At 42.9% G+C, this 23,912-nt stretch overlaps 1 protein-coding gene across 27 annotated transcripts in view; it reads left to right on the top strand.

Moving 5' to 3' along the window:
• MAGI1 (membrane associated guanylate kinase, WW and PDZ domain containing 1) overlaps positions 1 to 10,443 on the top strand; it is a 355,855-nt gene extending 345,412 nt beyond the window's left edge. For 15 of the 27 annotated variants that reach the window (XM_055707400.1, XM_055707389.1, XM_055707386.1 and 12 more), the window contains 5 exons: positions 1,104 to 1,194; positions 1,316 to 1,379; positions 2,392 to 2,535; positions 3,768 to 3,906; positions 7,575 to 10,443. In XM_055707400.1, the coding sequence (XP_055563375.1) occupies positions 1,104 to 1,194; positions 1,316 to 1,379; positions 2,392 to 2,535; positions 3,768 to 3,906; positions 7,575 to 8,275 (1,139 nt within the window). In that variant the 3' untranslated portion in view covers positions 8,276 to 10,443. Of the gene's footprint in view, positions 1 to 1,103; positions 1,195 to 1,315; positions 1,380 to 2,391; positions 2,536 to 3,767; positions 4,488 to 5,887; positions 5,977 to 7,574 lie in introns of those variants that run through there. The other 12 variants (XM_055707408.1, XM_055707409.1, XM_055707407.1 and 9 more) reach the window with 5 other exon arrangements.
• The last annotated feature ends 13,469 nt before the right edge of the window (positions 10,444 to 23,912 follow it).

Here is a 23,912-nt window from a genome sequence, read left to right as displayed (position 1 = left end):
CTTCAGTATTAATTTCAGTTCAGGTTTGATACAATATGCATTTCTGGAAAATGTGTTGAGTTCAATATGCAAGAGTTCCAGGTCTTTCCTCCAAAACTGTGTTGCTAGTATTTGGCTAATGTCATTGACGTGACCTTAATTTTAGGCAGAATTTTAAATGAGTTCTGGGTTAACTCTGGTCTTACTGAAGTCCAATATGTAAAGCTCCAAAATGATAAGGGGACCATTTTGCCGTGCTGTACTGAGGGACACCTAGAGAGTCCTTTTTCATTTGTGTCTACAGCAACTCCTGTCCCAGTTTTGTGAAGTGCGAGAGAGGACCTCTCCTCCTAAAAGCACCTCCTGCTGTGTGTAGAGAAATGTGGCATTTGCACAGGCTGACGTTGGGCTGAGAGCCCTTTACCATGGCATAAATGGAGTTTTGAAGTTAATCCTGCTCTATGTATTCTCTCGGTGAGCCCTTTTGTAAATGGCACCCAGAGCTGTTGATGCTTTTGGTACAGGTGCTTCCACATCCCTGCATGCAGCTTTGAGTGCTCAGGCAGCAGTGGATTGTATTTCAAAGATGGATTGCAGTAAGTTTGGGTTTTAGCCACATTCAATATCACCTTGTGAGGTATTAGATAAAAGCCACATCTCAATCCTACTGAAGATTGCAGTTTCTGATGGAGGAAGCACTGATAAGCTTATAATCCATGGAATAGTTATTGCTACTATAAAATTAATCCAGCCTACCTATACCATATTTGGAGACTCTAATGATTTGAATTCATGTCATTAGACAGCAGGGAAATAATTCTTCAACCCTTACACCACAAGTCAGCCTTCATTCTGAGTGGGTCTAACGGTCAGAGGTGTTTCTAATCCAGATTTCCTAATTATTTTTTTTTTTTGCATTTTCCAATTTCATATACATATTTGTGATGACGCAGCTTAGACTTTATCCCGTTAATTTTTGGTTTTAAGAAATTTGAGCCAATCTCAAGTTCTTTAAAAACAACATAATGATGCTTTTCAATGAAATGCCTTTGCAAAGCTTTTTTTTTTCTTTCAGCAAATGGCCAATGGTCGTCCCTCATAATGAAAAAAAATTTATTTTGCAGAATCCTCCAATGCTACTTTATTGACCAATGCAGAAAAAATTGCTACAATTACAACCACACATACTCCTCAGCAAATACCACAGGAGACCAGGTCAGATTGTTTTCCTTGAGGAGAGCATGTTGACATGCTCTCTCTTTGGGCATTTCTTGATCATCTTCACATTCCATGAGCTGGTTTTTTCCTCTCTCCCTCTTTCTCTCTTCCTTTACAGCAGGAACAACACCAAACCAAAGCAGGAATCCCAGTTTGATTTCAAACCACCCCAAGCAGCGCAGGTAAGGAGTAGCTTTCTAATTGTTTTGTTTACCACAGAGTGTTGCTTCCAATCTGCTTGAGGGGGCTGTATTCAAATAGTTCCCTTGAAAATTCCTACTGGGAGGCTGTTCTCCCTCAGCCTGTTTGCTGAAGTAAGAGGAATTTGCTGATTAGTTTCTTAATATGTGTTGTTTTTTCAGCTGAGAAACATTTCCAGCACATTCTCATCAAAAGTTTTAGGGAGGGGGGGAAAAAAAACCAACCACAGCTGACATTTTAATGATAGTAATAGTTTATGTGTTTGTTTATTGAATTGTATATTTTGAAGGGCCTCTCCAGAAAGTACTGTTGTGTGCGAATGGTAAGTTCAGAGGACAAAAAAGAGGAAAACTAAAAAGGGGCAGTAGCTGGAGTTTTCCAGCTTTCACAGATGGCATCTAATTAGAGAGATTATCTATCTCACTGTTATCTTTCTTTGCCACTGGCCATCCCAGAAGTAACCTCTTCCATTAGGGATTTCAAGACATCCCTACGCTAACAGCATTTGTGAAAAACAATGCACATGCTTCTGAGCTTCTTGCAAAGGAATTGATGAGGTGGTAACAAAAAGGAAAAGCCAGCACCATGGCATAAAGTCACCCCAGGTGCCATTAGCCATTCAATTAAAGCCTGGCACTGGAATTGTGGTTACCCTGGCCTTCCTGTGCAGCTGCTGGAACACTAACCACCCTCCAGAAACATGCTTTTCTGCCCTGGGCACGGGAGTGTTGTGTAACAGAGGTGCCTAAAAATGCATGGGACGTGGCCAAGCCCATTCATTCAAACGGCCCTTTGCAGACCACTGCCAGGACTCCAAACTGCAGGGTGGGATCTGAGGAAGCAGGAAATCCTAGCCTGTGTGTGAAAACTCAACTTTTTTTAATTATGAGTAACAAAACCAATAATGTACGTTGGTTGAATAACTTTAAAATTAGAGTAGAGCAGTGTTTAACATTCCATTCAACTGTGCATATGTTGTCTTCCCTCCCGCAGGACCAAGATTTTTACACTGTTGAGCTGGAAAGAGGAGCCAAAGGGTTTGGCTTTAGCCTGCGAGGTGGCCGGGAGTATAACATGGATCTGTACGTGTTGCGGCTAGCTGAGGATGGTCCGGCTGAGAGATGTGGGAAGATGAGGGTATGCACAAACAGATTTAAAAAACGCGTTTCTTTGCAATAAGCTGACTTCCCTGCCTCTCACTTACAGGCACACCTTCTGCTGTGCCAGCTAAAAGGAAAATGAGATGTTAACTGAAAGGAGCAGTGGTTCCTATTTACTTCTGTGTGTGGCTTCTGTCACTCTCTGTATACAGTCTGTAGCAGTGCGTGTGCATGGGAAGGCTTCACCCCCTTCTTCCAACCCAGGTTTCCAAATTGTAATACATAATCTGACTTGTAAAGCCTAACAGAGATGCATGTAGCAATGAAAATGTAATAGTCACAGTCTTTGTCAGCTCTTCTAAAGCTGCAGCTGTGGGTAGAGAATCGGGATGTCCCACCTGACCCCCTCCTATGCTCGAGGGCAGAGAGGGGAGAGAGAATGTATACTGACCCACAGGTTACAAAATTATAATGTACTTTTTTATTAGTATTATCTGTTAACTTCACACATCAGCTAAATTATAAACATTATAGCAAGGGCATATGTTATAAAATGCCTACAGAAAAATTAAATTGGCAAGTTTTATGTACTCCTTGCTCCTCTGTTAAAGAATGCAGTATAACTTTGCTGCATGTGCCATTTGTCTTCTTCTCCTCCAGATATATCATGCAGAGGGCATTTTCAAAAAACTTTTGTCTAGAGGCAAATTTATAGGTCCAAAAGTTATGCTTATGAAAATAAAGCAGTGCTGCCTTGTGGAGGTCAGTGCTTTGACAAGCTCTTCCAGCCCCTGTTTTCCTATCCTGATAAATGATTATCTTTACAGAAGCAGCTTTGTTGGTTCATAGTAGGTATCTATATCCAAGTGAGAAATGGATCTGAAAGAGCTATTTGAACACCCCGGTTACAGCAAACTGTAAAACAAATGACGACGTTGACCAAAAACTTCACAGATAATCAAAATAAAATAACACCAGTTCTAACACAGCTCTAGCTATTGAAAAATACAGTAATGCAATGTGGTTTTACAGAACAGCAATGAAATATTTTGATACCTCAAGCTTTCCCTGTTGTCTTCATGTCTCCCAGGCCCCTGCACACTGTTTTTTTGTGGACTGCCATTGGGAGGAGTTGGGTGTATTTAGCTTCACCTCGTGCATAGTTGTTCCTCCACCTTTGCTGTGGCTGTTGTCTCATGGTGTGCTGGCGGTGATGCTCCTGGGGACTTGTTTCTAATCTTTGACTCTTTTCTTTTGTAACATTGACAGATCGGTGATGAAATCTTAGAGATCAACGGAGAAACTACCAAGAACATGAAGCATGCTCGGGCCATCGAACTGATTAAAAATGGTGGCCGCAGGGTCCGCCTGTTTCTGAAACGTGGAGATGGCTCTGTCCCAGAATATGGTGGGTCAAACTATGAAAACATTCCTTTCTTCCCTGGCATCACTCCATGAATGATCTGTCTCAAGATCTGAAGCGGGAATTCTTTTTTATTTTCCTTTCTCACCAGTGTCTTACCAACCTTTGCAACATATGGTTAATTGCCTCGCTTGTGCTGAATTTTCTACACATTTCATCCTTTGCTTGCTTCCATGGACTTGGGGCGCAGTGTAAGGCAAGATCATCATAGCAGTATTTTTGGTGATCAGAGAGGAAAACAAAACAATACAAAAAAACCTTATTGTCTTGTCCAGCCAAACAAGGAATGTCATTGAACTGTGCCAAACTGTTTCTCAGCGGCTGAATTGTTGTTTCAAATAGGTCTCTACTTCTAATCAATGCAAAAACTGGGATCCTGAGTTATTATTCTAAAGCAGTGATTTTTTTTGTTAGGTTTTTCTCTTAGTTCCTGTCCATAGACATGAATGCCAAGATGGCTTATGAGATTTTTGCCTTCCCTTAATATTTATGTAAATATTTATAAAGTTATTTAAGAAAAAGAAGAAAGAAAAAAAAAAAAAAGCTTTACTGCAAAAATATATTCATTTGGCCTCCTGAGCCCTTTTCTTCCCCTTTAAACTGTCTGCTGGTTGCAACTAGTTAATTTGTAAGGTCCGAAAAGGTGAGGAGGTTGTGAAAAGGTGCTCTCGTGTTTGTCTTGGGGGAAACATTCAGTCCTCGTTTCTTACTAAGAATTGCATTAGATTTCCTTTTCTTCCCCCGGAGGTTGGATTGCTGGGTGGCTTAACTTAGCACACTATTTAATATTATAATTATGTCTTATTTATTTGAGATAATTGTCAAATATTGTGCCCTCGATGGAGGGCTACTCCCAACCAAAGGTCTTTGAGGTTTCTATAGAAACTGATGATTGAAGGGATGTCCTTTATATTTTTCTCCCCGTATTTGGGTTATTTCTGTGTCAGTAAGTTCTGTGTTTATCATTCACTCCCATGTCCTAAAACCAGAAACAAAACCTTTCTGCACAATTGATGAACTAGATTTTCTTTTTATTTACTCTGCCACATTTGAGAGTTTCTGCTCACTCTGCTCATTATTTAACTTAAAATGACCAATTCAGACTATAAGCAACAAACAATTGAAGTGTTTAACAATATGGAAGGGAAGTTGTGGGTTTACACTTCTGTAATATAAATAGCACACCAGAAGGTTCAATGATGGCACTGAAATTCTGTATTGTTCTTTCTACTTTTGTCTTTTCCTATACTCCTTTGGATGTACAGTACTGTATCATATACTAGACTGCATAAATACCCTGTAAATTAAGTGCTTCACTTCTCAAAGCATATGTCTGTTGCACTGAGGATGGAAATCCACCACCGATTTTCTTTTGGCTAATGCTAAACCACTAAACGTTCATTCTCCAAGCAAGGATTTAATATACAGGGGTTGCACTACTGTAAAGAATATCCTTGTAACATTTGGGACTCCTTCCTCTCTTCGTTCTGTTCGCTGCAGTCGCAAATGGTTCCTCTAATAATGTTAAGTTCCAATATTTTTCTGACTCGATTGGAACGTGCTTCTCTATGAGGCTGTATATTTTTGTAATGAGTTTTGTACTTATTTTTAATGTTGTGGTCTCTGGTGGACTTTATTTTTCGTTGTTGTTTGATTGTTAATGTTTTTTCTATGACATTCTGTGTCGCTGTTCCAGCTGTCTTTTAGAATGGATGCTCTCGTTGTCTGGGTTATTGAATCACCTTTTAGATGTCTCTTTATGTCACAATAATAACAACTGCTGTCTTTGCAGCCTTATATTTGGGTGAAGCCTAGACAATCTGACTGGAAAAATAAACTTTCTTTATTCTAAGATAAAATATGAAGATTTTTCTTTCTTTCATCTTTGTTCTAGGGAATCTAAATTTTCTACTTTTCTCTTTCTCTTTCTCTTACTTTTCTTGGTGCTGGGCTCTTCCTTCCTCAGCGATGATACCTCCTAATATCGCTGCATGTATGAGAAATGACAAGCTCGGGGAGTCTTGCTTCTACCTTATGGGCCATAATCAAACTACGGTTTGTAGCTAAAATCAATATTAGGTGTTTTTGTGCTGTGGCCTAATTCCCTCACATTGCTTTCCGCTTCGCTATATTTTATATGTACAGCAATTCATTCCGAGCACCCTGCGTCCCCTGAATTGTAAGTACACCACAGGACACGTTTAAACCTCGCTTGTACCTTGTGCGATAGCCAGGTTGCCGCAAGCCACGTGCTTACAGTTACGGAAAAGCGGTGTGGTCCCCAGCTGCTGCCTGAAAATGCTAATAACCAAAAATGCACACACGTGAGTCACAACACGGGTTTCACCTGGAAATCACAGACCTCAGGGCCCATGCGCACACCGACCCTCCCAGGCTAAGGAATGGAAATGCCATCAAATGGGAGACACCTTGCGTGGTGGCAGGAGGAATGAGCATGTAGAGCTTTTGGCTTGGGGGAGGGGAGACAAAAAGGAGAAAAACCGGGTGGGGGCGGGGGGGAATCTGTCCCCACAAGTGTTTGTGAGGGTTTTCAGTCGTTGCCATCAGGACAGTCCACCTCGAGGTGGGTGTCTCGGTGCAAGCGGCAGGAAGCCTGCAGGAAGCGTAGCTAACGCCAGCCGAGCTGCTGTGCAGAAGCTGCTTTAAAAAAGAAAGCCATAAGCAAATAAAAGTAACGCTCATTAAGTCAGCACAGCTACTTTAACGTTTGCCATGTCTATAATGAATCATTCATAAACATCCGTTAGAAATGACGTGAGCAGTTGTAGCTTAGCTACAGTGCAGGGCTGGTTCTTAGTTTTGGGGTTGGTTTTTTTTTTTTCCTGCTGCTTTGCAGTTTGTCTCGCAGAGGTAGCTCAGCTCTATTTTACCCAAATACTACTTTAAAAATAACAAACTGGAGATTAGGTTTTAATCAAAGCCATCCCACATATTACAGTATCTTTTCATTGCTTTGATATGAAAAAATCATAACTTCTGTCATCGTTGTTCGAATCATTGTGGCAAAACCAAAATCTACATTAGGACTTCTCGTAACATGGTAGAACTAAGTGAGATTAAGTAAAGTCTTAAACAAAATGACAATTGCATGATTACAGTCTATTTCTCACACCTTCAAAATGTTATTTTACAAAGTGAAAACTTAATGATCAATTCTATTTTCTGTATATTTTCTGTTATTTGAAACAAAGCCTCCCACACCTGGAAGGCAGTTCTTTCAAAAGTCTTGACAAAATCGTTTCCTAAAGGCCCTCTTTATTGGAAACCGTTAAAAAACCCCACAGCCAACAACCTGAACTACAATATTTTTCTTTTTTCCACTGGAAAGAAAGTAGTGTAAACCGAAACATTATGAATTGGGCTTGGGGAAAATGTAAAATGCCCCATGACCAGAAGAGCGTAAAGATGATATCAGCTTGGACCAAAACACGGCTAACGAACAGAGCAGCACCAGTACTAACCTGTAACTCTCGTTGTTCGCAGTTAAATTAACAAAAGCTTCGGTTAGCCTTCACTGACTGCTTTTAACAGTTGTTTGTTTTTGTCACTAATGAAGTCTGAAGAGTGCTAAGTGGTGTCACGGCGCTGCAGAAGGCATCAGTACCAAACGCTTTGCTGTTATTTTCTTTCAGACCCCAGCAGTGACAGGAACAGTCCCGCCACAGGTTCACAAAATGTATCGGAAATGAAACCCGTGCCATCCGACCGACGGCAGCACCCATCATCGGAGTCCAGTTATCCACCAGACCTTCACAAATCATCACAACATGGGGACAAGCGGACTTACGTTAGAGACCTAAAAGGCAGCAGAGAGTTTAGCAGACATCCCAATGAACACCACACTTGGAATGGGACTTCTAAGACCAACGACCACGTGCCAGGCAGGAGGACGGAGAGGTCGCCGGAGAGGAGGCACGAGAGGCAGCTGGAGAGGGCAGTGGTGAACGGGCAGAAGAGGAGGTCTCCCGAAAAGCGGAGGGAAGGGACGAGGAGCGCTGACAACACTTTGGAGAGGCGGGAGCGACACGAGAGGAGGAGAGACCTCTCCCCCGAGAGGCGCAGAGAGCGGTCGCCCAGCCGCCGCCGGCGGTCGCTGGAGAGACTCACGGAGCCGAGGAGGTCACCCGATCGGAGAAGAGAGAGCTCCCTTGACCGACGGGCCAAGTCGTCTGACCGGCGGAGGGAGAGGTCGCCCGACAGACGGCTCAGGGAGGAGCGAGTCGGTCACCGGGAGAGGGAAGACCCGGGCTGGAAGCATGAGCCGAGCCGCAGGCACCCGCCCGAGCAGCGCAGGCGGCCGTACAAGGAGTGCAGCACCGACCTCAGCATCTGAGGGGCTCCTCCGGGGTCCCCGTCGCCTTCCCCACGCCGCGGGAGCGGAGGAGAAAGTGCGGGAGCTGAAACCATCTGGCTTTCACAGGCGAGGAGACATCCGGCACCTGCTGATCCTACAAACCTTTTATGCAGATGAAATCATAACAAAAAAAAAAAAAAGTGTTGTGCCTGATGTATAATATTAAAGAAAGTATTTTTCAGTGTATTCTTTTTTTTTTAATTACTTGCCAAATGTTGGTCCTAAAGGATTATAAAATTTTGTTTCTACATTCTTTGTAGATTTCTTAAGAATAATTCCTTTATTGGGCTACTTTCCCCCCTTCCCGATATAGTAAATGGGGGTAGCCAGTAATATAATATAGGCAAAGGATTTTATGACCAAGTTTGAATAATTTGATCCAGACTGTTCTCTAGTGACTCACTGCTACACTGTATGTAGAAAATTTTTTAAGGGTTGGGGGTGGGGAAGGAAGAAACTTGTTCATCTCAGTAGGAATGGAGCGCTCCTGCTGAAGGAATTAAAAAAGAAAAACAAATGTTCCTAAAATTGCAAGAACTGTTTGAAGAGACTACTGTTTCAATGAAGGATATTTATAATAATAATAAATAATAATAAAAAAAAAATACAAACCCACACAGCACAAGATGATTTATGATAAGGAATTTCTAGTTTGTTCCGTGAACAGTTTATACTTTCAGGCCCCCTCTACAGGATGCGCAAAGGCAGAAAGACTGGTAACCACCATGCCTGTGTCACACACTAACGTAGACTGTTGATCTCTCATTAGCCTCAGCAACATTTAACGATATTTCATTAAGGCAGCCGCCGCAGCCCTCCTCATCTTCTAGATGTATATGGACAGCAACCCAAGCATGCATGGTATTGTTTGTCTGCTTTGAAGCAAGGGAAGGGATCAGGATCCTGGGACAAGGCACAATGCGATGGGAGCAAAGTCCTCCCTCTCGGAGCAGGTGTATTCCTTCTGCTCAGGCAAAACCAGTGGGCTTTTCTTACTTTGCCTAATTCCAAAAGCTGTCTCTTCTTCTCGCTCTATATTTAAGGGTTTTTTTTATTTTACTGGTTCATCCTTACTGAGACAAAAGGAGTGCACTTGCTGGAGGGAAAAAAAAAATTAAAAAGGAAAAAAAATAAAAAGATGTATCAAAGGAAAAACACAGGCAAAAAGAGGCAATCAGTGGGACAACCTGGTTGTAGAAGCCTATCCATACTGGTTATATGCTGTAATTTTGAATCTAAGAACAGCAGCGAAAGGGAAACCTGCAAGTTTCTAAGTTGTATTTTTAAATTTGCAAGTTGTGTGGTAAGTCTGCTGTAGTATTGGTATAAGATTTTAATGGATTTCTGCCTAGCTGAGCCAAAATGTTTGCCGTTACTGTTGGACCACTAAAGTAAACTGCTGCTTTTTACAGTGCATTGGTGTGTACATGTATACTGTTTCACATTTTCCATATGAACACAAATCATTGCAAGTCTATCACTGTTGTTGCCATGGTACTGTAAAAAACAAAACCAAGAAAGAAGATGGCCGATCATTGTGTGTACAGTTTAAATTGTAATTAATAGAGCCTGTTGGAAAAAAAAACAAAACTGTTGCCTTTTTCTTGTATAAAAGAGGATTTATGACAAAATTTAGCTGTGAGGAATGTGATTAAGTGTTTATATTTCTGAAAATGGAACAAATTGATTCAGGGGATATATTTTAATGTAAACTGAATCAGGTATGTAAAGCTGTTTTAAAATGGGAGACTATAAGTAATTCTAAAGCTTTTGTTGGTTTGAATATCATTTCTTTCTTCATGGTGGGCCTGCTTACATATTATTAAGCACTTGTATGCAGTCTATGTTCTTCAGTCATCATTTCTTGCAATGTGCTAGAGACATAATGCTCTTTTCTGTGTTGATGAAAAGCAGTATGTGGGCCAATCTTTTTTATAAAACACTATGCATATATAAATACTACATTGTTCATAGCTTTATTTGACTTATTGGGTTTATACATGACACTAGTATGAGTAGATGTGGACTTACCCAGTACGAGCTTCTTTCCTTGGAACAGACACTATGTATATGATGTAGCAACAAAGAAGGAGAAAGTCTGTGAATGCTATTTTTATTATCAAATAAAGTTTTCCATACAAAGCATACATATGAGTGTAGTGATAAGATAAAGGAGGAACCACAACTTAATATTGCTTACTGATCCCTGTCTAAATTAGTAAACTAGGTTACAGTCTCCAAGGGCCAGCCATTAAATAAGTATTAATCAGCCATTAAATATAATATTAATCATTTGACAAGCCTTAAAGCAAAGTTTCCCAGTTTTCCAATGTAAATTTTTCTTCCCCCGGATAACCAGAAGCTAGGAGTTAGGTGAAGCAGGGTTTGTTCCTGCGTCTCGGGTTTCTATCACTGGTCCTTCGTAACTCATCAGCATGTGCAGCAGTGTAAAGTGAAGACAAGGCAGCAGTTGCTCTCCTGCTGTTGGGAATGTTGGTGTCATGGATATATGTGTTTATATGTGTGTGTGCATATATATGCATACACATACACACATATATACACATATCACCAAGACTGTATGTCTGCCGTCTCTTGGTTCTTAAAATGTGTGAAGGCTGTTAACTTAAGATGGCAAAACTCTTTGCTTTACATAGCTTTTAAAAATAACCTTTAATTATTGTGTAGTTTATCATGCCCCACTCGTACGTTTTCCTGAGACCTCAGCTAACCTGCTGGGCATCCAGGCAGCTTGGGAGAGTCACCGGTGAATGGTCTGTGTTTCCAACCACAGTGTCTAGAAAGGGATTTGTCTGATACAGCCTGAGTCTTTAGGGGTACGGATGGGACACCGAGAAAGCGTTTGGGTATTTTAAGTCTGAATCTTTTATGATGTCCAGTGCCTTTTTACTCTGAAATTATATTGTAATGGTATACATTGGTTCTGAATTTCTGTCTTCTGCTGTTACTGTTTTTCCTTTCCTTGTTCATGTTACAGCATAATTTAAATGATCTTAGAGAGCTGATTAGGTGAGTCTCAAGCTTTTGAAGTATGTCTTTGAAGCACTGAGTCTCAAGCTGAAGGGAGATACTACATAGTTAATACTGAAATCACTTTCTACAGAAACATTTAATTTAAAAAAAAAATTGCAAGCTGAAAAAAAAAAAGTTATTCAAAATGCCTTGTTAGTGGTAGCATCCTTTCTACTGCTTCCAAACCCACTGAGTGCTGGAGCCCTGCTCTGAAGCGAGCACTGCAGCTCCATATTCCATGGTGCAGCCTTAATCACTTTAATTAATTCCAGCCTTACTTCTGACCATAAAATACTTTTCAAGACTTCTAAAAATGAAAAGAAACCCTTTTTTAGATTGTAACTTGGCTCATGTTTTGTCAAACAATGTTCTACAACTATAAAGCTGCCAAAAAGATGAATTGGAGCGTTTCTGATGAAAAACTGAGAAGTTTATGAAGTAGTAAGTGAAAAAGCTCAGCAAATTGATATTGTTAGGTGTTGGTTTTGTTTTGGATTTGAGTTTAACATGTCTTTTTATCAGTGTTACATGGTCAGGGTCCTGTGCCATCAGTATGCTCAGTCCTGTCATTTGCGTAAGCGTTGATTAATACCTTATTGCGCAGGTTTTTTGACTGCAGCGGGGCTGTTTTACCAACGTGGAGCGTATGTGGGTGTTGGTCTTTTTGGTTAGAGTTGGAAGTAACTTCTAGGTTAGTTGAGCTACGTTTGCTGCCTTTATACACTTTCACTCAGTTCACTCCCTCTTGAATATTCACTTCTTGGCATTCGAGCCAGTGTTTTATTTACAGTGATCTTGTGCTAAAGCCGTCTGCTGTACTATGCCTGTTTTATCACCAGAGTAGTAATTACAGATACTGTTCTCCTCCTCACTTTGATACCTTTTGTTACGACAGGCTTTCAGCTCTGTCTCTTGGCTGACTGTTCTGCTGAAGAACATTATAAATGGCTTATAATATGTTCAGTTTGTTTGGCTCTCATAAATGCTATCAGGAAAAAGATGTCGTTTTTGACCCACTGCTGCCATCTGTAAATGTGTGCCTGTTAAGCCTTTGGGATTGTATTTTCTTAAGATTTATTTTTTAAAAAAAGAAAGAGTAGGAACTAAAAATATATCCAAATTTACTCAGCAGTTGCTGTAAATCGCGTGAGTCTGAGACGATGCCAGATTCTGTTTTGGATGCGATGCTAATCCATCAGCATTGCTTCCTGAGTATATAATGAAGAGGCAGTAAAGTGTCATACAAATGGAAAATTGTGGGGTTTCAGGACAGACAGGAATGTAAAATATGGACTGCCACAAGGCCTGCTGCTTAATGCACGTAGAAGTTCAATGGCTGGGACTGACCGTGATACAACAGTCTGCCACATAAACGTGAACTTCAAGTCAGAGATTGCTTTTCAGAATTTAAGGCATATGTATTTCTTTTTCCTTGCTGCCTTTATTGACATGATCTCACAGCAAGATTGGTGTTGTACCTATACAACACACTGGGAGAAACTTGGCTTCACTTTTTAGGACATACTCTTCCCTTCCAGATTCCTCTAAGAGGTCTTCAAGCCACATCTTCAAATGAACTCTTGGCCATGAACATACAGGTTGCCGTGATGTGAAATTTACCCTTTAAAATGCTTTTGTAAATAATAAATGGCCATCAAAGTTTTAAACCATAGTCATTGCTGTGGACACAGAATTTCTGAAATATTTTAAATCGTTGTGTTTCTTGATATTTCCAGGATTTGGGAGTGGAAGACAGCACACATGTTCCTTCCTGGGTGGAATTGTGCTAACTGCACAATTTTTTTCTAAAATGAGCTAACAAATTGTATCAAAATATAGGAAGTTGTCCTGCAGAATTGTGTTTGGATTCTCAATTAAATACCCATAAGTGGCTGAGGCCCTGAGCACATCCTATCAACAAGGGTATAAACGCCACTAAAATCAGGTGAGGTTTACGCCTGAGTTCAGGGTCGGGCAGTGTTACCCCCCTGTATTTTGGCAGAGTTCAGACTTTGCGTATCTGGGCTTAGAGGCACCAGCAGACCGAGCTCTGGCAGGTCAGTGGAAAGTGATGCATGCCCTGACCCTTCCACTTCAAAGTCAAACATCTCTGCATAAATCCGTTTCGGTGATGATGTGAGCTAGAACTATGTGCCCTTCATCGAAGCAGTAGATACAAACACCCCCCACCTATGTTGCTGACGGGGCAGGTGAGAGGGGGCTGTTGTCCTCAGCAAATCTTTGGCAGCGTGTGAATTGGGAATCCTCGGTTTCAAAGAGTAGTCCAAGCCTCAAGATGTTGAAATTGAAATGGAGGTTGTTTCACCTCTTCGAAGAGTCGGAGCTTTAATTTTACAGCAAATATCTTCTTAAAAGAGAACTTTTGAGCAGGTTTGCCGCAGCAGGAGGGAGAGAAGAGCAGAACATGATCTGCAGAGAAACAGTTAAGCTGAGCATTTACTTTGGTCATACTCAAGCAAATCCAAGTTGCTGGCATCGTGCCTCAGCCAAAGTTATTTAGTTCGTTCCTCAGCTGATGTGACTTTGGTGCTGACTGTAAGGAAGAGTCAAGTTTGTATGGAGCAGGAGTTCCACCTCACTTACATGGCTTTTGTAGACCAGGCGTCGTCTAAGACCAGTCATAGATTTCCTCTTTCTTTCCTTTGTGCTTGTCAGAAATTTGTCTTCAGATTTGCTGTCGTTAGAGGACCGAGCTTGTGCGACATTACCTTGCGTCCGCTGTGAGCTGAGAACATACGCAGGGATGTACCTGTGGCTGAGCTTATCTGTAGTAATTTGTTGAGTCAGGAAAACTGGGTGGTGAGACTGTGCCTCCAAGCCTGGCAACTCCCATAAGTATGAATGAGATTCATTGAATTAGCTGTCTCGCTTCTTTCTAAGGATAGTCAGAAACAGGAATGTCTGGGGGAGGAAGTTGGCTGAGGCTTGTTCCATATGTGCTAGAGAAAATATTGATTGGATGTGGAAGCAACTTGGAGAGTTTCTTGAGGACTCGGGCTTTTGTTCCATTTAAATGAGCGGGGTTTTTTCTCATTGTTTCTCAGTAAGCTTCTTCTGAATCCTGTTTTTGCTTCTGAGACTCCAGTTTGCTTTGGAGACCCGCAGGCAACTTCTTTCCTCTCTGTTTGATCCAACAATTGTTGCCACGGCTTTGAAGTGTTGAGTCTGCTGGCAAAGCCTGTGCCTTTGTAACCTTTGAACTGCCGTTGTGTAACGCAGGGCTAACTTCCAAGAACACGAGGCGGTTTCTCTGCCTTACAGTACAGCAGCAGGCATGGTCAGCATGTCCTGCTCCTACTCCTCCGTGGAAACAGAGGTCCTAACCACAGGCATGCAGAGCTGAGGAGAGGGCATCCTCAGGCAAGGCCAAGAATCATTCCCTGAAGGTGCACCGAAGTACCGTGTCCCGTGGGTTTCCAGATAAAAGAAGTCGTAAAATTTGTGTGTTGATTCACAGTGCTGAATTCATTATTCTGTGAAACGATTTACTGAATGGTTAGAAGATGTTTAAAGATCCCTATGCACATTATTTGCATGGTATTAATAACAGTCACAGAAAGAGGAGAACATAAAAAAAATACATGGCTTATGTTTTCTTGTCATGCATTCCTGTATCCTTGATGAGGATGCGTCACACAGCTGTTTTCCTTCTCCAGACCTTTCTCTGGCTGAAAGGATAACTTGATGAGACAGGTGTTTTTAGACAAAATGCTGGGGATGTGAAAAAGAAATCTTCCTGCTAGAACCTCAGAGAAAAATTCTAAACTGGCTCTTCAGTGGTCCTTGGAAAGTATCATTTTATACAAGTGATACTTGATGTCACTTAATATACATTTGCTACCCTGAAAAAGGTTTAATTCTTAATAAAAGAAACTGCCAACTGCACCTTCCTAACATACATGGTGCACGTTGGCCCAAACGGTTTATTTTTTTTTTCCCTTAGCCAGTTAATAGCATTGAAAGTTGACTACCACTGAATTTCCTTGTGCTTTTGGGACAGCTTGGTCTGGAACTCTTCAGCATAATTGTGCAATAACAATGCAAAAATAAGCAAACTCTAAACAGCTCTGAAGTGCTTAACATGACAACACACACACAATTTTGATTATCTAAAGCCTATGTCGAAAGCCTGGAACAGCCTGTGCAAGGGACCCCATGTCTGCAGGGTACATCGCTGTCCTGTCGGCTGGTGCCTTCCAGCTGCCCACAAAGCTGGAGCATCTGGGGCTCAGAGGCAGCTGGGCTGTATTTATCCCAGCACTCAGTGGCTTGAACTGGTGAGCACACAGCTCTGCATTGCTCCTGAGTGCCTGTGTGCAGCACTGGGACATCCCAGAGCCAGGAGTTTTCCTCCCTGAAGACCTCCAAGTAAGGAGGACTGCTTCCTTTTGCTGAGAGCAGTGATGAACGCTGCCATCCCCTGTGACATTGCATCAACTCAAATATTTTACCCAGAGATTCTGCCTATCTTAGAAATTAATCTTGGTTTGTAACTAGTATTAATATTTACGATCATTGCTTCTGCTATTGCATTGCTTCAGCATATTGCAAAAATTCATATCCCTCTGCTTCCTAAAGATTTCATTCATCAGCCTGACTCTTCTTATTCCAATTATGATTTAATAAAGATAGATCCTTCTACCACAGCTTCATGGCGTTTCCAAATTATTTATCCTTTCTATGACTGACATGTGTTTTACAGCAATGAAGTGTCATGGTTCTTACATCAAAATTTCTTCTATAAAAAGGATGCACTCTATTTCAGTGAGCCAAAAATAGACAGACATTGCCTTCAGGTTTAGATGTGCTTTACTCCTTGCTTCATTGTGAAAATGATCCATAAGGATAGCTGTTTAGAAGGAAAAGTCAAGTGAATTTCACAGTAAAGTACTGAGTAACAAGACAAGTAGACCGTTGTGAGCTTCATTAGAAATTTTATGTGTGCATGTTTGCACTTCTGTCCAAAATGAGGTTTGGTTCTCAGTATTTTTTATAGGTATGTTTTTTCTGCTTTGTGTTGTTCACTTTGTCTTCCTACCTGAAATCTCCTATAGCTGCTAAAGCCTCGTGATTTATATTATTGTCTTGCTGTATCTTTTTTGATAAAGTAACATACAGTTGATTCCTTTATTTTCAGCATGCTCTTTGTCTTTATCAACTTTTACTGCAAACCATAGCAATTCATTCTTTCTCAGCCTCTGGTTCCTACAAGGTCTTGTACTAAAGGCAAGATGTTGTGAGATTTGGGGCTTCATTTATCACAACAGAATTACATCAACAGTTTTGCAGCAAAATGGAAAAGTTGGGAAAACAGTGAAAAGCTGCACCAGCAGATTTCATACATCAGGCTATTAGCAAAACCTGATTTTCCAATTTTGCACAAAAACAGAACAACTTTTGTTTGTGTGGAGTCCTGCCAAATCCACATTAATTGTATTTAATTTGATTGCTTGGAGCCCAGATGAAAATGCTTTTCAAATAATTAGTTGACTGTAATCATGGAGATCCTGATTCAGAAAAAAGCCTTGCTGAGGAAAGTATACAAGCATATGCCCGAGTTCTGTAAAAGTTGAGGGACTTAATCATCTAATTAAAAGCTTTCCTGAGCAAGGTCAGGAATGTTCATAGGAGTCGTAATGACGAGCACTCTCAACCTATGCCAGAAACAACACCACTTGCGGTCTACTGATTAATGATTTTCATGGTTTCCTGTCCTTTGCTTTTTTTTGTTCTTAATGACTCCAACAAGGATCTCCACGTCTGAGACTCGTCCCACATGTGCTGTCAAGTGGCAGTGCCCCTTGTGCAGCATGAGCCCATTTGAAGCCACGTTGTGTCTTTGCATCCCGTTACTGGCCTCTCCCTCCTCAGGAAGACCATCCTCATGGTGGCTGGTCCCCGTCTCTCTACTTGCTTTGCTCTGCAGCGCTCATGTTCTCCGGGACAGAAACTGGCTCTGCACCAAGGACATCTGTTCATCAAGGTGTGTTGGGTGAGAAGAGCATCTCTTCCTTCTTAAGATAGCTGGTAACAAATATTTGGAGCGTTTCTATTTCTTTTTGTCATGAGTTCTTATGGTCCCTATGCTGGGCAATATTCCCAGTCTTGCCATGGTGGCATTGCGTAGCTCAACTTCAGGCATGTACTCAGACTTATAGGACACTGACATCCTTGGCATCACCACGTCCTGGCTGAGGGGGCTCAGTACCGACTGAAGGATGCAGACCAGAATGCGCGTACCCTTGCTAAAGCTCTCTGCGCTGTCGGTGAGCAGTTTTGTACTGGATTTACAGTACCAAAAACCAGGTATATGGAGCTGTGCGGGTGATTCGAATAAAATAGTGTTTCCATAGCAATGAAGCAGTTATGTGTGATACAAATGATCTAGACTTAATAAAGAATCAAGAGAAGCTCAAGTTTGAATATTTTCTATGGTGGAAGCGAACCAGAAATGCTAAGGGAAAGGCAGATGTTGAAACAAAGATAAAGCCAAGTGCACAAAAATCCTTTTTCCTAAAAATAAATCAACATAAAAAAAGGCCTGTCAGATTGATAGTCAGGGCAGCATTTAGCTCTCAATGACTAAGTTAAGAACAAAAAGACTGCAAAAACCAAGCAATATGGAAAGGTAGACAGCTGAAGAGAGATTTCCGCTTAAAAGAGCAAAAAGTTTTTCAAATTTCCTTACATTTTGTCAAAATGTTAACCTTTGAAAGATGAAAGATTCCACCTTCCTAAAAGCTTGTAAAAAACCCTCAAAAACCCAAAACAAACCCCAAACCCCTCAAAACCAAACAAAAACCCCAGCAGCCCATCCTTAAATGTTCCTGTGTTTTTCCTCTCTTGGTACACTCGTAAGAAGACTTGGCGGTGGAAATATTTCAGCATAGTACAAATATTAAAGATAAAGCAGCAGGGAGGTACTGAGGAAATAGAGAAAACCTTGGACTGCTTTTCCCTGCACACTCTTGTTTTCTTTCTTTGCATATTTAGCAGGGTTAAAACTAGGTCAGACTCTGCCCGCCATGTGCTGAAGCTGCGGCTGTGACATTAGCCTGGAGCTGCCTCTGGCTGCTGTCAATTTTCAGGGCTGGTACGATATTTCTGGTGGAGTCGGCGAGCCTGATCTTCCTCTTGCAGACCGTGGCATAAATCAGAGTGACTCTGCAGAGCGGAGTAAGGCGCGGCGAGGGATGGAGACAGCACGGACACTGCGAGAAGCCAGCGAGATGCTGATATTGAAGGCATGGTCAGGAAGGAGCAAAGGGTCTGTTGTATGAGTAATAGTCACCCATAGCACAGGGGGCCTGGGTCACAACAGAGCTCATGACTTTGGGCAAGGGAGGGTTTCACGCTCCTCTGCTGGAGAGGCGGCCAAAGGGTTTCTTATTGATGTGGATGGGGTGGGGGACAAGATGTGTGGGTAGGGACACTTGGGTTAAATAGGAGTCTGCCTGTCAGCCGTCGCGTCTACTGTACTGGGGGAAAACAGAGCAGATATTTTTCCCCGCATGAAATAATGCACACAGCGGCACACAGCTGCTTGCCACCATTTGGTGGCCTTTTTGCTTGAGCAAGAGTGTTTCTGGCAAAGGACTGAACCCCGAGCCAGGTGCGCGGTGCCAGTTGCGTTAGCATTAGAGGAGGTGCAACACTTTGTGCTAAAGAGGCGGAATTCGGTTCTTCATGGAAATCTGGCTCCCAGCAGCCAGGCTGGGCGGCGCTGAGGTTTTCCATCACGGCAGGAAGGGTTGGCCTCGAGGTTTGTTGCCACCAGCGATGGAGGCAGCCCAATTTCAGCAGGACCCATGGGCCAGAGTGTGCCGGGGGATGTTCTGAAGTGGGGAGGAGGCAGGACCACGCTGGCTGCTGGGAGCAGTCCTTGTGTCATTTGCTGCTCCTTGGTTTCTGATCATGTCGTCATACTGGTCTGTCTCACTGCCAGCATCCCCTGATGGAACACTGCCGTGTGTCACCACGTTGTGTGCCATGTTACTCCCTGCACCCGATTACAGCTCTTTTTATCCTACAGTAGAGTTTAAAGGACAGACCAAAGTCCAGTAACTAAAGTTCCTTGGGCTTCTGAAACGAACCGTCTTTACAGGGAAGCATAAATCCTAATGTGCTGACACGGCAGCAATGTATCAGCCCTGATAAATGGACCTTTAACAAATCAGGGTCAATATTGAAAAGGTGAGAGATTTCTTTCTTTTTTATTATTATTCAGAAACACAAAATGAGTCAGTTGGAAGGGAGGCCATTCTCCAACAAGCCTCTGAGAAACTCCCCAAACAAGTGCACCCCATAATGCTTGCTCATTGTAAGACAAGCTTGGCAGGCACACAGACTTTGGATCCCAGACTAGTGAGAATGTACCTGCTCTTTTTTTGATGGGGTGTTCTTTTTCAGTTTGCCTTTTCTCTGATGATTAATAAATTGAGATCGTGTTTTCAGAAGGAAGGCTAATCACAGCGCCTCAGCCCAGACATGTCAATCAGGAGGTTGGTGGGGTGGGACGAACAGCACCTAAATGAGGTTGCTGTGTTCTCTGTCTGGGGAATTTCCTTCTCCACATTTGCTGTGTAAAGTTCTGATCTCAAGGACTTAGAATTAAATGGTGTGAAGCCTCCAGTCTGTTTTTATTCAAATGACCCAGGACAAAGTGGTGGACTTCTAGAATACCTTGACAATAGCAGGATGTAGTGGGGAGGAGGAGGAGGCATGAGGAGACGGCGATCCAAGTGTCTCCCTTGGTTTTGGCTGAGTTGAGCAGTGAAATGGAGGCAGTATATCAGCCAGTACTGTTGTGTAAAGGATGCAAGATGCATCTGTCATGCTTCACAGGCTGCAGAAGCTATTATCCTTTGTGAAAGGCAGAATATTTCACTAGGAATATTTGAACCATCCCTGATTTGCTGGATGTTGTTGAAATGGGCTCTTAGGCTTGGTATCCAATCAGCCCAGCTGTGCTGAGCGGGACCTCTTGCTAAGCCCCTGAGTACAGCAGGGACATTGACTCCGCAGAATCCCTCCGAGTGACACACACCGTGTCGGGGAGAATTCACCGCCTGCAGCCCTGTGGCACGTACATTCGCTGGGGCAATCGGGGCAGGGTGAGAGTGCGGCTGACGTGGCACTGATGGTGAAGCTGCTGCAGCTTTCCAAATCTGGGCCCTGCAGAGCAGCCAGGGCCAGGCTGGGCAGCAGCTCTTAGAAACTTTCCAGCTGAGAGCCAAGCAATGGCTATGCAAAAGCTGAGGATGCACAGCTCCACGCACTCCCACCCGGCTGCAATGCCTGGTTCAGCTCAGGACTGACGAGATGGCTGGCACAGAGGCTGGAGGAGAGCTGCTCATCTGCTGCATTTTGTACAAGGGCAGATGTAATTGCCAGCAATAGTTGGGACAGTCCTGAGCAGATTCCCACTTTTGAATGCTCTGGTTGCTGTTTTAGAAGCTAGACATCTGCCATTTATTTTGCATGTGGTTATTTGTATGCAGTCCCGGGTGTGTGTCTCCCTCAGGATTTCCTGCATGCTGAACATGGCCAGATCCTGTTGGGGTTCTTTCCACTGTAAAACAAGTGAAATCGAATGGGTTCCTTCAACCACAATTTGAATCCATCAGATCACTTGCCCTTACCTAAATGCAATCTGCTTTCCTGTGTGGTCCTGGCTCTTGGCAGCTATAGCTGTAAGCAGCAGCTCTGAACTCCACGGTGCCCTTCCCACTTCACAGTCTCCTCTGATAATGGCTGGTTGTCACAGTAAGTCCCCTGTGGCCAAGGGATGAAGGGGGAGATAGCTTTTCTAAACTGCTGGACCCCTTTGGGTGGGGATGTCTTTCCCATGTCATTTGCAGCGGTTCAGCCTTTGAAGAAGATTGTTCAGGCTGGGGTTTGGCCATGAGAAGCAGACATCAAGCTGAGCAGGAGATCCTCAGCCCCTGGGCATAGAGAAGGGGAAGACAGATGGGCTGCCAAAAACTCCAGTGGGGTCAGCATGCAGCAAGACCTTTGGTTGTCCCTGTCACATGTGTTGGTGGCCAACACAGTCAACCCCACTGCAGTTCCCTCGGGCCTGGGGCTGGGAGCATTGGAGGATGCTATAGGCAGTTGTGAGTGAGAGGGACTCATCCTCGCAGAAGAAAGGAGGCTTCCAAAAGCACAAGGAACCTCTACCCTTTCGGACCTGACCTGTGGACTGTGTCCCTGGGGCTGAGGGGCAGAATCCACCGCTGTGTTGGGTGTGGAGGCCAGCATGTTGGATGCTCCCAGGAACATTATAATTGAAATTCTCTATCAAATGCCTGCATATTTATCTTGGAGAGCTTGAAAGAGTTATGAATCTGCTGAGTGTGTATCAGGCTGAGGTGGAGAGCACAAGAACAATCATCATCGCTGTGGCAGGCAATATATTATGGCTGGCTTGCCAGGCTGAAAAGTGAATGTGATTCGTCTTTGTGTTTGCTTTAGCAAGGGATAAGAGACTGTTTTGCTTGCTCAGGTGTTTTGAGTCTTTTAACTCTGCCTTTGTCTTGCTGGATTTGGGAATTAGCTTCTAAGTGTTTGTGCATTCCTCCTTCTCAAACTGGAGGTTATTTGTGTGTTTGTTCAAAATGAAACAGGTCTGCCGTATGTGATATTACTTCATGCTCTTGTTGATTGCTTTGCTGCTGCTGCAATTTTGGAGGGGAAGTGGCACAAAGGAGCTGAAGTAGCGTTTCTGTTTGAGAAGAATGAGGCACAGAAGTGCGCTGTTTATTTAAGAAGCTGTTGCTGTGTTTGTTAAAGCACGGATAAAAAGAAAGCATTCCAGTTCAGGTTAAGGGACTCACAGGCAAGACAGACACCTGAAAGGGAGACAAATAGGTGCAAACAGTGGCATTCAGAAAACCATATAGTGGCAAGAATTTTGGCCTTGCTTCTAGAGTAAGCTGTCTTCCTGCTAATGTGGCTATCTGCTTCTGGAACAGAATTAGTTTGCATCTGGCCAGCCCAGAGCCAGGGCACAGAGCATGAGTCTGTCAGTCCTCACCCATGCAGCCGTGCCCTTAGTGTGACATTAATGCCAAATGTGCAGCTGGTAGTAATTTTTTTTGAGAGAATTATTGAGTTTGACACTGCCACAGTAAGGATTTTGTAGGGTATCTCTGGAATTTGTTCCTACAGGGAAAAGGAACCATTCCACAATAATTCAGTATCTGGTTTACCTAGAGATGTCACAAAATATACCCTCTAAATGGCCTGGATGAGTACCGGGTGGGTAGAGGACTTTATTTTTTGTTTCTTAATTCACTGGGAATAATTCATCAGCTGACAGCTGTGCTTGTGAAATGACTAGGTGCATCCCTCAGAAACAAGCCCTGACAATCCACTCAGCACCCAATTTGGCTTCCCTGCATCTGTGCACTTGTAGTTGCTCTGTTACGCAACCTCTGTGCCTCTACCCACAGTCTGTTGACATTCATTTATTCATTTGATTTCAGCTTCTCATGCAGCAACTGCTGTCATTTCCATATTACGAAAGGATGCTGGGAACATGTTGACACAAGGCTGGGGCTTGTGTCTGTGCTCAGAGACCAGATGGGGAAAGCTCTGTACTCATCAAGGAAAAGAGGGTATTCAAGGACATCTTCCCTTTAGATGGAGGCTCTGTTGGGAGAGATAATCCAGAGTGGGACTTCCATTCCATGAGAAAGGTTAGAATAAACATTTTGTCCTGTTTTTACAGAACAGAAATCCAATTTATATGGGTGGGAAGAAGCAAGAACTTGACAATATTCAGTAGAAACAACCCAAATGCTCTGATACAACTGAAACAAAAATGAGCCTGAAAGGCCAAGCAAGAAGTAAACCTTCTTGCTCTGGGTCCTAGGATCCAGTCTCCTTTGGTGAGGATTAGAAAAAACAGTGGAGCTTTTGAACGTGGCACTCCCAGCTCTGTGAGGCAGCTGGGAAGCCCCAAAGTCCTCACAAAAGGCAAATCTTCCAGCCTCTCCCCGCTGCAGCTTGGTGCCTGAAACCGCCCATTGTGGTATGAGAAATGGATGGCTTGCGGTAGGCACACAAAAAAGATTTAAGAGTGATTTTTGGACTAAATGGTTTCATGTTTGCCTGGGGCTATGGGGAAATGGACTGGACAGTTCTTACTTGATTTCTCACTGTACTCATCTATCTAGCTAATGCTCTTCTTTTCAGTCTACATCACCTACGTTTGTCTCCCCCATTCCCAATTTGATCTACCAGCTTGACACAAGAGATGTGATGTAGGTACACCTCCCATCTGTATTACAGGCTAAAAGCTGCCCTTTCTTTGGAGAGGAGAAAAAAGGTGAACAAGCCCTCCACAAAAAGGTGAGACCAGCAGGTGCCCTTTCATTTTCTGGGGTTGTCTGCTTGTTCTGGAGAAAGATGGATCTTGGCTGAGAGACAAAAACAGAAAACACCTATTGAATAATCTTCTACAGGTGACAAAAGCTGCAATGATCAGGGGAAAGAAAAGCTTCCTGGAAGCAAAATGCAGGTCACCTGGAAACACTGACTTTAGCCTTCACACATCTTC

This window comes from Falco cherrug, chromosome 4 (assembly GCF_023634085.1).
Source record: "Falco cherrug isolate bFalChe1 chromosome 4, bFalChe1.pri, whole genome shotgun sequence".
Taxonomy (NCBI): domain Eukaryota; kingdom Metazoa; phylum Chordata; class Aves; order Falconiformes; family Falconidae; genus Falco; species Falco cherrug.
Note: the sequence above shows the minus strand (reverse complement) of the source record. Positions and strands in the feature narration are given on the sequence as shown.